This window comes from Sinohyriopsis cumingii, chromosome 15, assembly GCF_028554795.1.
Source record: "Sinohyriopsis cumingii isolate HCF-2022 chromosome 15, ASM2855479v2, whole genome shotgun sequence".
In the NCBI taxonomy this organism is placed as follows: Eukaryota; Metazoa; Mollusca; class Bivalvia; order Unionida; family Unionidae; genus Sinohyriopsis; species Sinohyriopsis cumingii.
This window is the reverse complement of record NC_142975.1, coordinates 115,053,903-115,069,267: the sequence shown is the minus strand read 5'-3', so window position 1 is coordinate 115,069,267 and position 15,365 is coordinate 115,053,903. Positions and strand designations below refer to the sequence as shown.

The window sequence follows — 15,365 nt, the reverse complement described above, 5'->3', positions numbered from 1 at the left end:
ATATGTTAATTGGTCACGTTTGTGCATGGATTTGGATTTGATTTTTTTTGTAAATTGGCTTTAACAGTTTTTAGTCATATTACTAAGAGGTCTGCAATGTAGTTTATAGTTATGTCTTCTAGAACTGGACCATCAAGCAGCAGACATGTGGCACCATGTCCCACCCAGTCACACAATCCTGACACCAGACCGACCACTCCTAACAATAATCTCTTAATGCTGAGCGCCGAGAGAAGAAGCTGCCAGTACCATGTTTTATAAGTCTTTGATATGACTCGGCTGGGGTTCGAACCCGCGACCTCAAGCATCATAGGCGGACGCTATAATCGCTTCGGCCACCGGAGCAGTCGTTTGTGCGTGACGTCAACAACAACATTCAACAAAAACACAATCGACCATAGAGTTGCATTACCCTTAAGAAACAAAAAATTAAATGTAACATATGATCTCAACTTCCGGCACTCTCCTCATTAATCAAACAGATTCGGTTTTAAATTAACGACCAAGCATTCAAACAAAAATTATTCTTTTTAATTTCTGTCAAGCCTGGAGAGCACAATTTTCAGGCGTCAAAAGCTATTTCATTTCAGAAGTGTAATAAAAAGATGCAAGAAAAAAGTATATACCTAGTACCCAAATGGACATAAGAAGTGCAGTTGTTTCTGGAAAGATTTGTCTCAATGGGATGTCTTCGCCTTTGAGATTTTCTCCCGTGCTATTACGGAAGATGGAATACTTTTCGTACTCCTTCGGATACTTCTGGCTCAATCGGTCAGCATCGGAAACCTTGATTGATGACTCCACCGTAGAAACAACGATCATTACCAGGAAAGCGATGAAAGACAATGAGTTTAGAGCGAATTTCACGCAAGGGTAACTCACAACACGGATGTACTGTAAAGAAATGAAGAAAACGTGGTATAACTATAGCAACATACCTTGTAAAGGTTGGATTGTAAGATGTTAGAATATTTCTGTGTATACTGACTTTTTGGCAGATCAATCTGTCTGGACCTTTTATTAATTACTAAAGAATAGGTCTAGTAAATGGTGCATGGCAATCCCTCAAGAAGCCTTGTATAAATCTTGTGTATGGGTGGCGTTGCTGAATAGTTTAAGTCCAAAGTAACTCAGACTTTGCTTATTTCAACAGGGTTTATACTTCCATGTTTATTGTGTAATTATTATGTTGTCCTACCTTTGCGTTCGGCGCTATGACTTGACATATTGCAATGAAAGGGTAGACAAGAATGAAGATAAGTATCATCACAATCCTGCGAGCCCAGTTGGCCTTTTGAAACGGTTCCATCCCATAATACCAACTTCTAATAAGACGCTGTTGACAACTTGGGGAAGCCACAAACTGAATAATAATAATAATAATAATAATAATAATAATAATAATAATAATAATAATAATAAAATATTTTTAAAAATAATAATAATAATAATAATAATAATAATAATAAGTACTTGTAGTAGAAGCTGTAATAGTAGTAGTAGTAGTAGTAGTAGTAGTAGGAGTAGTAGTAACAGTAGCAGTAATAATAGTGGTAGTTGTAATGGTAGTAGTAGTATCAGTAGCATAGTAGTAGCAGCAGCAGTATTAATAGTAGAAGTTGTAGTGCTAGTAATTATAGTATTAGTAGGTGAAGTAGTTGTAATAGCAGTAGTAGTAATAGTAGTAGTAGTAGCAGCAGTAGTTTTAGTAGTATATAAGTAATAGTGATCAGCATCAGCAACAGCGGTAGCCACATAACTATCATTTGAATGATACTACACAAAATAAAATTGGAAAGATTAATGATAAGAACCTATGTATATGCTGAGAAAGTTTTCGATGCAACAATAATAATAATAATAATAATAATAATAATAACAATAACATTAATAACAATTTTACGTTCCCTTTTTTTAGCTTTGTTCCATGTAAATTTTTGTAGAAGAAACAAAAATGTTTGAAATAATCTGCGGTAAATAAAGTCAGACCATATAAAATTTCATTTACAAAAATTCTATCTCAAACAAAGTGAAACGGACTATACTAGCACATTTGAAAATTTATTATAAATTAAATATTTCTCTGTATACATTTTCAGTTACATGGAATGTCATTTCCTACCTTCTTTTCCTCGTACTTGAGAGCCAGTTTGAATCGTGCCAGTGGCTTGTATTTCTCTTTGTTGGAACTTCCGGTTTTGTTAAGAACCATTTCCAACTCCTCTTGTGTCCGAATACGATCTAAAAGCTTGACTACATACTCACTCAGATTGTCACACAGCTCTTGATATTCTCTCTGCAAAAGAAAATCAATAATAATAATAATAATAATAATATCAAAAACAGCAGCAATAACAACAACAACCACAGAATATAAAACCAGAATCTTCATCAACTTTTTCTAAGCTATTCCCAAGCTGTCACCCACATATCTCTAACTACACTTGCCCAACATTTAATCCCATTCCCGGGGGACAGATTTATATTCTAAATAGTTCTGGTTCAAATCTGCACGTTTAGTTCATCTAAAAGTCAGCAAAACACAACGAAGAACATGTTAACGGACATTTATCTTCAAGAATGGAATGCAAACCAAAGTTTATCTGGCAAGGACAATAGGTATAGGATTTTTTAAACAAAACTTTTGTTTCAAGATTGTTTAATTTCTTTACCCAAAAGCTTTTTCATTTTTTTACTTTAAATTTAGAATCTCAAACCACCTTTACTAGTTGAAACTGGTAGAAAATCGAATACTCAGAAGAACGAAAGATTGTGTACATTATGCAATGAAAATGATTTAGGTCATGAATTTATTTGCATATTTGACTGGGTTTTTTTTCAAGACTGAAATAAACTTCGACTTAAAAAAAGTTAGATAGAGCGCCAGTTATATTACTTTTTACCAATTGTGTTTATTTATAAGTTATTGAACTTTTAATGCAATGTAAATTTATAAGAGTGATCATTCATCATCATCATTTAAATTATTGACGTTTAAATAAGAGTGATCATTTGCAAATTCAATTAATATGGACTATATATGTATGTGTAAATTGAATTCTTCCTGTACAATTTATATCTCATGAAATGAAAATGTTTGTTAAACGAATTTTTTGGAATGGCAATGTACGTAATATCATATATTTGATTTGAGTGTATCGGTTTTATGTAAACAGTTAAATATCAAATACTAGACTAGTGTGATTCATATGCAAACTATGAATATTTTTGCATGATGTTCAAAGCTGTTATTATTAGCTCAACAATCCTGTAACGAAGGGAGATAATTGCATTGTTGGCATTAGGTATATGACGCTGGATCAACGCTCGACCACTATCTAACGGCCGACTTAATTGTTCTGTGTTCAATTCTGGGCCACGTTCTTTCATATTCATTATTTCCACCTATAATATTGACGCCCCTCGATACAAAATCTGTACAAGCCGTACGTGAAGTGGAATACTCGTTTAAACAGTTAAGTACGTGATCGTTTAGAAGCATCATTGGGATTCTCTCTCTCTCTCTCTCTCTCTCTCTCTCTCTCTCTCTCTGTATATTTACATGTATTTGAGAGTCATATTCGGCACAGAAATTACAAAACATTTTCATGGAAACCAGATAGCATGCTTCTAATCAACCATGGCATGGTTAATATGACCATGGACATAATAGTTTTATAATTAGATTTGATTTCTGTAATTAGAACATCAGACACATTGATTTATATAAAATGTCGTGTGACATCACACTAGAATCCAAACATCATCTTGATCATTATCCGTCTACTAGGCCAACGTTGGCCCAGTATATACAACTTGTCTCCAAAGTCGGCTCAGTTTGACTAAATGATGTCGGCCCATCGTCATTTTGTTCATTACGCCACTGTCTGGGCCATCATGTCGGACTAACGTTGGTTCGAATCATCATCGAATTGTTACGTTAGATCAAGGGTGGTTCAACAATACTCATCGTTGGATCGGCGTTGGTATGACATGATGGCTTCATGTAGGGCCACCAAGCAATATGGTCGAGGTTGGAGATTATTTTTGTATAACGTTGTAAAATGTGATAAAATATTACGCTATTGTTTATCATCTTTTAATTCACTTTCGTTCTCCTCATCTGTCACATTTGTAATCTAAGCGGAAAAAGATTTGTTGTATACAAGTCAACTTTTGCGAGGTCTAGTGAACAATGACATGTTAGGTCTCAAGGCTGTATTCATTGTTTGCGACATGAATACAGATGTTCTCACCGAAAAGCTTTCTTAGAACGGCAACGTCTGAACTGTCTTGAAGCTTGTTTCATTGACCATATTATTTGGTGGTACTTTGGATGAGATCTGTTATGTAATAAAGGTATTATATTTACATGTGTAAACAAGCGCAAAACTCCGGTACAAGATAGCATTGCTATGTCTTTTGTTTCCTAAATTTGCGATTATTAAAGAGCGTATCATTTTTGACATGATTAATTGATACTCCTGGTAACATCCTGTACATTCAACACAACTTGCAACATATCAGCTTCCATCTCGATCAACATCGATGATCTCTCTCTACTTTGAAATGAATGAGCGTTGATGCTTTTATAAGAGGAGTAAGAGAAACATGAAGAGGATGAGCACAGGAAGAATAATACAATAAAAATATTCACATATCTTACCATAAAATATTTCTCAAGCGATGACAGTTGCTTTAATTCTCTTCCTAGTTGAAATGCTGTAAGAATTGGATCTTTGCTGGACAAAGAAATATACGCCTCGCTTGCAAGTCCGCGGTAAGCATTTAACCTGTGCTTGGCGGATCGCAGTTCGTCGAACTTCATTTTGTTAACACAGTCCTGACACATACAATTGAATTTGTGCGGTTTAGCTATAGTTTCGCCTCGCATTAGCAAAAGCTGTACAATTTCATACTGATTTTTCTGAGAAGCAAGAATTAAAGGTGTGATGTCAGGGGAGAATTGAGATTCCTCGAATTGTGTCTTGAAAAAGTGCTCATCATCTCCTAAACGTCGCCTTTCTTTCCAAAGTTCAAGATAGCGTTTGTGCTTGAGAATACATTCGGCGATTTGGATATGGCCGGCACTGATGGCTTGTAGCACTGCCTCGTAAATGTGGCGACTACTCGATTTGTCCAAGAGTAACTCGACCACCTTAAATAAATGAATATAAAAAGAAAATATACTAAAGGGAGAATCAGTCTAGATGAAGAGTTGTATTGAAGGAAAAATTTAAAACTTTGGATGATTGTTATTGGTGAATAATGTGATGAAAGTTACAGTGGGTCACATTTCGTAATGATGAAATCAGAATGAGTCTAATGAAAAGTATAAAGCTAATTATTTAATTAGGATCATTGCTTTTAGTTTTAACCAGAATTAAACCATTTCATAGAACATTTAAAAACAGTTAATTACCGTGTCTGAAAAACTAACCGTGTGGCAGTATAACACCGATTACTTTCTTTTTAAAAAGAAATCGGTGCAGTAATTTATTCTTGATGGTTTAAAAGGGTGAGTCAATGCTGGTTGTATCAAAGTTTCTATGCAAAATGTATCCGATTTAACATTTTAATTATTCATTTTAAGAAACTAATAAGTTGTGGTTTATGGTGCAATAACACTTCAGTCTGTGCGAAAGGGATTAGGTACTCGTGACCATTCGAGGGATGCATTTCACACACACACACACACACACACACACACATTTATCAGAGTACAGAATAATCAAAAGACAAATATTCATACACAAGATTTATTTAGTTCTTCGCAGGAATTTTGAACTTTGTTCAGGAAATCCACTATCTTAGGTTTTTAATAAAATGATAACTGAGATCTGCTGAAGTACTTAAAAGAAATATTAACCATCTGAGCATATTAAATTGGGCACATAAGATCATGGCTGGCTTTTGACTGAGATGTATTATGCAGTTAATATATATATATATATATATATATATATATATATATATATATATATATATATATATATATATATATACCACGTACATTTAGAATAACATGGCTTTTAAAGTGTTGGTATAAAGCAATTTGATATACCAATAATATTGGTATATCAAATTGTAATCCTCCCATGGCATAATAATACGCATACATAAACAATTTTGCAACTTTGTGCTGTTGATTCTAGATCAATTATGCATTTCCACTCATAATCACTTGTGACGTATGAAAATAGCGATAAAAAATGTAGTAATAATCCCCATTTTTCTAAAGAAATTTAATATGGTTCACAGCTTCATCGCAATATTTTCTACTTTCTGTCCCCCCTCCCCTTGCATAAGAGACAAAATACATAGAAATCTGGAGTGAGAGAGAAAAAGAAAAATTGGGCAAGACGAAAACCTTGAAACTGAACTTACACCAAGTAAGCTACAAGAATGTGGTTCGTCAGAACGGTATGTGTACACCTTCCTTGGGATTTATCTACAGTATTTATATAATCAATGATACAAAGATGCGATAGCCTGTAGACAATATACGGTAAATTTCTTGGTTTCAAGGCACACATACTGTAATGTATTTAATACTTTATTGTTGTTGTCGTTGTCATATATATAAAATACGTGAGTTATTCCTAATACATAGTTACGGTATTATTAGTAGCACTGTGAGTATGGTATATTGAGCTATAATGCTCGAAGGAAACAAACAAAAAAATGTTATATTCGATTTTATTGAAACATAGACTAAAGGCATATACAGTAAAAAGCAAAGCTTATGAATGGACAGATGGATCAACAGAATGGGTGCGATTTGGTTTTTAGCGTATCGTTAATAAGGCTACGATGTATGCAGTATTGCAGTTTATACTGATGTCTAGTGTGATGTCCCACCCAGTCAGATTATCCTGACACCAACTCAGCCAGTCCTAACACTAACCTCTTAATACTGAGCGCCAAGCTATGTTAATAGAATTTGTATACGTCTTTGGTTTGACACGGCCAGTATTCAAACCCGCGATCTCCCGTATCCGAGGCGGACGCTTTAAACATTTAGGCCACCGGAGCGGTCAAGTCAGTAATCTCACACAATTTTAAAACATTGATGGATAAATAAAATTCGCTATGGAATTCAAAATAACGTGCCTAATATCTTGCTTAATATAAGTCCATAAAAATTGACTGGAATCAAATATCGCACAGTTGTCGGAGTGCAATAATTACAGTTTCTTTTGACCTTTTTGTTCTCGAGATGTATCTTATGATTTATATACCAGTCTGCATTACAGTGTTTCAGCATACTGAAGTTGCAGTTCATAATGTCCATGTCTTATCAAAGATATAAATAGAAAATATATGTTTATGGATTTAACCCTAACAAAACCAATCATATATTTATATTATTATTAGCCAATGCTACATATTGTGCGTTTCTTTATCTTCAAACAATGATTATATTCATTTTTGGCAAATATTTCTTCAGGGTTTATTTATTTATTTATTTATTTAATTTTTTTAATTTTATTTTTATTTTGTTTGTTTGTTTGTTTGTTTGTTCTTTTGTATTGTGGAGGTGGATGGATTAGTTCACACGGACATGTTACACGAAAGAAGAATACTAAATAAAGATGATGTACGTAATGTGTTCATGTCAGATCTAACGAATAGGTAGGTGGCCCTTGTATCTAAGTTATGGATATAAATAATAGGTAGGCGGCCCTTGTATCGAGGAAATGGATCAAAGGAATAGGTAGGCGGCCCTTGGCCTTGTATCTAGGTTATGGATCTAAGGAATAGGTAGGCGGCCCTTGGCCTTGTATCTAGGTTATGGATCTAAGGAATTGGTAGGCGGCCCTTGTATCTAGGTTATGGATCTAAGGAATAGGTAGGCTGCCCTTGTATCTAGGTTATGTATCTAAAGAATATATAGGCGGCCCCTGTACCTAAGTTATGGATATATGGATTAGGTAGGTGGAGATGGCATCTACACCTAGGGTATGAATATAAAGAATAGGTACGCGGCTTTTGTACCTAGGTGATGGATATATGAAGAGTGAAGCAACCTTTTTACCACCAAGGTTATTCTGAATAGGGCATTATTGTCTTTGCCGCATTTGTACTTGTTGTCATAAGCAATCTAAGTGATAACCAATGCTCTCTAACGAATGTTTTAATTCTGACAAGATGGTCAATCGTGAGTATGAGGCGTCTGAACCCATATTAATAGTTTTATACTAGTTAACTGGATTTAATACATCCATCACTTATTACTTATGTATTTGACAGTCTAACCTGTTAGAATTATGCGAATATTGCATGGACCGTACGGTCCTTTACCGTTTGAGGTTCCCTTTTCAACTTTGATTCTCGCCATGACTGTGTGAAGTCGCCATTGTCTCAAGTCGTATTGAAAAGGTTTAGTTGTGCATTAAGGGCCCTATCAAATTAGTGTTTCAAAAGTTAATATTTGCCACAATCAATATGATCTTGTAAGCTCTTTGAGAGCGAACCTTTACTTGAAATCTTCCGGAGTTAACATGATTGAAATTTAAAGGAACAAATTCTTTCATATATTTTAATTTGTTGAAGTTTCCAAAATTGTTCGGCTTTGTTAAAAACAATGTTCTTTCTAAAATATGTCTTGTAGGTTTATACAGCTGCTCTTAGCTTCGCAAATGATTTTCAGCACTATATTCCACGCACTTATGAAAGTGGAGTAAGTGTTCAATCTAGAGATTTAGGAACTGTATGTTCTCCTCTTGCGTCTCTAATGGTCCGAAGTGGTCGGTATATATGATAATATTAAGACTTTTATGTTGGTATATATCATAATATTAAGACTTTTCTTTGGTATCGATGTTAATATTAAGACTTTTCTGTTGGTATAGATGATAATATTAAGACTTTTCTGTCGGTATATATGTTAATATTAAGACTTTTCTGTCGGTATATATGATAATATTAAGACTTTTCTGTTGGTATAGATGATAATATTAAGACTTTTCTGTCGGTATATATGTTAATATTAAGACTTTTCTGTCGGTATATATGATAATATTAAGACTTTTCTGTCGGTATATATGATAATATTAAGACTTTTCTGTTGGTATATATGATAATATTAAGACTTTTCTGTTGGTATATATGATAATATTAAGACTTTTCTGTTGGTATATATGATAATATTAAGACTTTTCTGTTGGTATATATGATAATATTAAGACTTTTCTGTTGGTATATATGATAATATTAAGGCTTTTCTGTTGGTATATATGATAATATTAAGACTTTTCTGTTGGTATATATGATAATATTAAGACTTTTCTGTTGGTATATATGATAATATTAAGACTTTTCTTTGGTATCGATGTTAATATTAAGACTTTTCTGTTGGTATATATGATAATATTAAGACTTTTCTGTCGGTATATATGATAATATTAAGACTTTTCTGTTGGTATATATGATAATATTAAGACTTTTCTGTTGGTATATATGATAATATTAAGACTTTTCTGTTGGTATATATGATAATATTAAGACTTTTCTGTTGGTATATATGATAATATTAAGACTTTTCTGTTGGTATATATGATAATATCAAGACTTTTCTTTGGTATCGATGTTAATATTCAGACTTTTCTGTTGGTATAGATGATAATATTAAGACTTTTCTGTCAGTATATATAATAATATTAAGACTTTTCTGTTGGTATAGATGATAATATTAAGACTTTTCTGTCAGTATATATAATAATATTAAGACTTTTCTGTCAGTATATATAATAATATTAAGACTTTTCTGTCAGTATATATAATAATATTAAGACTTTTCTGTTGGTATATATAATAATATTAAGACTTTTCTGTCGGTATATATGATAATATTAAGACTTTCTGTCGGTATATATGATAATATTAAGACTTTTCTGTTGGTATAGATGATAATATTAAGACTTTTCTGTTGGTATATATGATAATATTAAGACTTTTCTGTTGGTATATATGATAATATTAAGACTTTTCTGTTGGTATAGATGATAATATTAAGACTTTTCTGTTGGTATAGATGATAATATTAAGACTTTTCTGTTGGTATAGATGATAATATTAAGACTTTTCTGTTGGTATAGATGATAATATTAAGACTTTTCTGTCGGTATATATGATAATATTAAGACTTTTCTGTCGGTATATATGATAATATTAAGACTTTTCTGTTGGTATAGATGATAATATTAAGACTTTTCTGTTGGTATAGATGATAATATTAAGACTTTTCTGTTGGTATATATGATAATATTAAGACTTTTCTGTTGGTATATATGATAATATTAAGACTTTTCTTTCGGTATATATGATAATATTAAGACTTTTCTGTTGGTATAGATGATAATATTAAGACTTTTCTGTTGGTATATATAATAATATTAAGACTTTTCTGTTGGTATATATGATAATATTAAGACTTTTCTGTCGGTATATATGATAATATTAAGACTTTTCTGTTGGTATAGATGATAATATTAAGACTTTTCTGTTGGGATAGATGATAATATTAAGACTTTCTGTTGGTATATATGATAATATTAAGACTTTTCTGTCGGTATATATGATAATATTAAGACTTTTCTGTTGGTATAGATGATAATATTAAGACTTTTCTGTTGGTATAGATGATAATATTAAGACTTTTCTGTTGGTATAGATGATAATATTAAGACTTTTCTGTTGGTATATATAATAATATTAAGACTTTTCTGTTGGTATATATGATAATATTAAGACTTTTCTGTCGGTATATATAATAATATTAAGACTTTTCTGTCGGTATATATGATAATATTAAGACTTTTCTGTTGGTATATATGATAATATTAAGACTTTTCTGTCGGTATATATGATAATATTAAGACTTTTCTGTTGGTATATATAATAATATTAAGACTTTTCTGTTGGTATATATGATAATATTAAGACTTTTCTGTCGGTATATATGATAATATTAAGACTTTTTCTGTTGGTATAGATGATAATATTAAGACTTTTCTGTTGGTATAGATGATAATATTAAGACTTTTCTGTTGGTATATATGATAATATTAAGACTTTTCTGTCGGTATATATGATAATATTAAGACTTTTCTGTTGGTATAGATGATAATATTAAGACTTTTCTGTTGGTATATATAATAATATTAAGACTTTTCTGTTGGTATATATGATAATATTAAGACTTTTCTGTCGGTATATATAATAATATTAAGACTTTTCTGTCGGTATATATGATAATATTAAGACTTTTCTGTCGGTATATATGATAATATTAAGACTTTTCTGTCGGTATATATGATAATATTAAGACTTTTCTGTTGGTATAGATGATAATATTAAGACTTTTCTGTTGGTATATATAATAATATTAAGACTTTTCTGTTGGTATATATGATAATATTAAGACTTTTCTGTCGGTATATATGATAATATTAAGACTTTTCTGTTGGTATAGATGATAATATTAAGACTTTTCTGTTGGTATAGATGATAATATTAAGACTTTTCTGTTGGTATATATGATAATATTAAGACTTTTCTGTCGGTATATATGATAATATTAAGACTTTTCTGTTGGTATAGATGATAATATTAAGACTTTTCTGTTGGTATATATAATAATATTAAGACTTTTCTGTTGGTATATATGATAATATTAAGACTTTTCTGTCGGTATATATGATAATATTAAGACTTTTCTGTTGGTATAGATGATAATATTAAGACTTTTCTGTTGGTATATATAATAATATTAAGACTTTTCTGTTGGTATATATGATAATATTAAGACTTTTCTGTCGGTATATATGATAATATTAAGACTTTTCTATTGGTATAGATGATAATATTAAGACTTTTCTGTTGGTATAGATGATAATATTAAGACTTTTCTGTCGGTATATATGATAATATTAAGACTTTTCTGTCGGTATATATGATAATATTAAGACTTTTCTGTTGGTATATATGATAATATTAAGACTTTTCTGTTGGTATATATGATAATATTAAGACTTTTCTGTTGGTATATATGATAATATTAAGACTTTTCTGTTGGTATATATGATAATATTAAGACTTTTCTGTTGGTATATATGATAATATCAAGACTTTTCTTTGGTATCGATGTTAATATTAAGACTTTTCTGTTGGTATAGATGATAATATTAAGACTTTTCTGTCAGTATATATAATAATATTAAGACTTTTCTGTTGGTATAGATGATAATATTAAGACTTTTCTGTCAGTATATATGATAATATTAAGACTTTTCTGTCAGTATATATAATAATATTAAGACTTTTCTGTTGGTATATATGATAATATTAAGACTTTTCTGTCAGTATATATAATAATATTAAGACTTTTCTGTTGGTATATATAATAATATTAAGACTTTTCTGTCGGTATATATGATAATATTAAGACTTTCTGTCGGTATATATGATAATATTAAGACTTTTCTGTTGGTATAGATGATAATATTAAGACTTTTCTGTTGGTATATATGATAATATTAAGACTTTTCTGTTGGTATATATGATAATATTAAGACTTTTCTGTTGGTATATATGATAATATTAAGACTTTTCTGTTGGTATAGATGATAATATTAAGACTTTTCTGTTGGTATAGATGATAATATTAAGACTTTTCTGTTGGTATAGATGATAATATTAAGACTTTTCTGTCGGTATATATGATAATATTAAGACTTTTCTGTCGGTATATATGATAATATTAAGACTTTTCTGTTGGTATATATGATAATATTAAGACTTTTCTGTTGGTATATATGATAATATTAAGACTTTTCTGTTGGTATATATGATAATATCAAGACTTTTCTTTGGTATCGATGTTAATATTAAGACTTTTCTGTTGGTATAGATGATAATATTAAGACTTTTCTGTCAGTATATATAATAATATTAAGACTTTTCTGTTGGTATAGATGATAATATTAAGACTTTTCTGTCAGTATATATGATAATATTAAGACTTTTCTGTCAGTATATATAATAATATTAAGACTTTTCTGTTGGTATATATGATAATATTAAGACTTTTCTGTTGGTATATATAATAATATTAAGACTTTTCTGTTGGTATATATAATAATATTAAGACTTTTCTGTCGGTATATATGATAATATTAAGACTTTCTGTCGGTATATATGATAATATTAAGACTTTTCTGTTAGTATAGATGATAATATTAAGACTTTTCTGTTGGTATATATGATAATATTAAGACTTTTCTGTTGGTATATATGATAATATTAAGACTTTTCTGTTGGTATATATGATAATATTAAGACTTTTCTGTTGGTATAGATGATAATATTAAGACTTTTCTGTTGGTATAGATGATAATATTAAGACTTTTCTGTTGGTATAGATGATAATATTAAGACTTTTCTGTCGGTATAGATGATAATATTAAGACTTTTCTGTCGGTATATATGATAATATTAAGACTTTTCTGTCGGTATATATGATAATATTAAGACTTTTCTGTCGGTATATATGATAATATTAAGACTTTTCTGTCGGTATATATGATAATATTAAGACTTTTCTGTCGGTATATATGATAATATTAAGACTTTTCTGTCGGTATATATGATAATATTAAGACTTTTCTGTCGGTATATATGATAATATTAAGACTTTTCTGTCGGTATATATGATAATATTAAGACTTTTCTGTCGGTATATATGATAATATTAAGACTTTTCTGTTGGTATATATGATAATATTAAGACTTTTCTGTTGGTATAGTGTCATGTAAATTTATAAGGACTTTTTCTTATTCCCTGATGACTTTTTCGCTAGATTCATGAAACCACGGTTTGGTTATCTGTACAAGAATCTCCCGAAGTTGTTAGAATTGTGTCCAAAACAACATACTGGAGTATGTAATTAAGTAAGAGTATCAGATCCGGTTCATTTTGAACGGGATCGTCTCTCACATGTGATTCGCATATGTTCTGAAACGTTTCCAAACATGCTTGTATTTCCATTTCGCGCTTGCTTCTTGGGAGTATTTCTTTCTAACCCTTGGGTTTGGGGAATATTACTCCTAAGTGTACTAGACTGTGATCACTTCCATAGAGGTCGTAATCATCTTCAGAAAAGAAGTAAAATTTAAAAAAAGGATGGATCACGTATGGTCAGGTCTAATGACGAGTACAATCGTGGTAGGAAGAAAGAATAAGACTAGTCAATACAAATGGAAAGATCGTGTTTTGAAAGAACGGCTTCTATTTCCTTTTCTTCAACGCAGATATCGTTAGAACCCCAAAGTGTATGGTGGCTCTTTAAGTCAAGAAATAGAAACAAGTGCTGACAACAGTCGAATGAGATCGTAAACGGATTCTGGAGTGGACCGATCCAGTGGCCTAAGTGGTTCCAGCGTCCGTCTCGGATACTGGAGGGGACGGGTTTGAACCCCGGCCGAGTCATGCCAAAGACTTATAACAAACGGTACTAGAAGCTGTCTCGCTTAACGCTGAGCGTTTTGTATTACCTGTACGATGATTTATTCAGCAAAGCATAAAAGAGGTTTGTATTGGCCGTGATGTAGTATTGATATTAGTCTGGCTATGAGGACTTCAGTTTTTATGATAATGGATACTCCTTCAGCAGTCATGTCAGTAATTCTTGAACAGTTGTTGTATGTTGTGGAATAGTTTAAATTAATTATATCGTTTTCTTTTAAAGGCACATGAATGCAGGTACAGGTTCTTTAATTAGAAGACACAATTCACCCGTATGCTCCTTTAGACCCTGACTTTTCCATTATATTATCCTGTCAGATATATTTACAAAACTGGTGGAAGTATGAGACTTTGTGTCTCTGGTGCGGTATCAAGAACACCAAATTGTTTTGAAGAGCTTCACAGGTCAAACCGAACGTCTTGTAGGTTCTTTTTAATATGTTCTTAAATAGGATTTGAGCAGGCATCGTCATTGAAACCGATGGTCTGTTGCTCTTTATGTGTACAGAACATAACCTGTTTTTGCTAGTAGTTTTCAGTGTTTTACTTGTCACTACTATATTGACCACTGGAGCTATCGGTGGGTCGCTCTCTTGTGGGTCGGATCAAAGTGATTTCTTGTTTGTAGTATTTAATTTTTTGCATGTGTTATAAGTATATGCTCTTTAAAAAGGTAATAATAAAGAGTGAAAGACAACAAGCTTTGAAAAATTTAACAAATCTATTTATTCTTCTAGAATATAAAGTGCAAATGAGATAAAACAACTAACGGCATTGCGAATAAAATTCCAACATAAACTAAGAATTACAGACAATAAGTCCTAGTAATTTAAAGTCC

At 31.1% G+C, this 15,365-nt stretch overlaps 1 protein-coding gene across 1 annotated transcript in view; it reads right to left on the bottom strand.

Moving 5' to 3' along the window:
* The window catches only part of LOC149782532 (short transient receptor potential channel 7-like), a 141,061-nt gene that overhangs the window by 62,821 nt on the left and 62,875 nt on the right, over positions 1-15,365 (bottom strand). Inside the window, exons 3-6 of the mRNA XM_089935153.1 lie at positions 4,667-5,158; positions 2,123-2,296; positions 1,199-1,363; positions 627-894 (exon numbers count right to left, since the gene is read on the bottom strand). Coding sequence (XP_089791279.1) covers positions 627-894; positions 1,199-1,363; positions 2,123-2,296; positions 4,667-5,158 — 1,099 coding nt within the window. The remainder of the gene's footprint in view (positions 1-626; positions 895-1,198; positions 1,364-2,122; positions 2,297-4,666; positions 5,159-15,365) is intronic.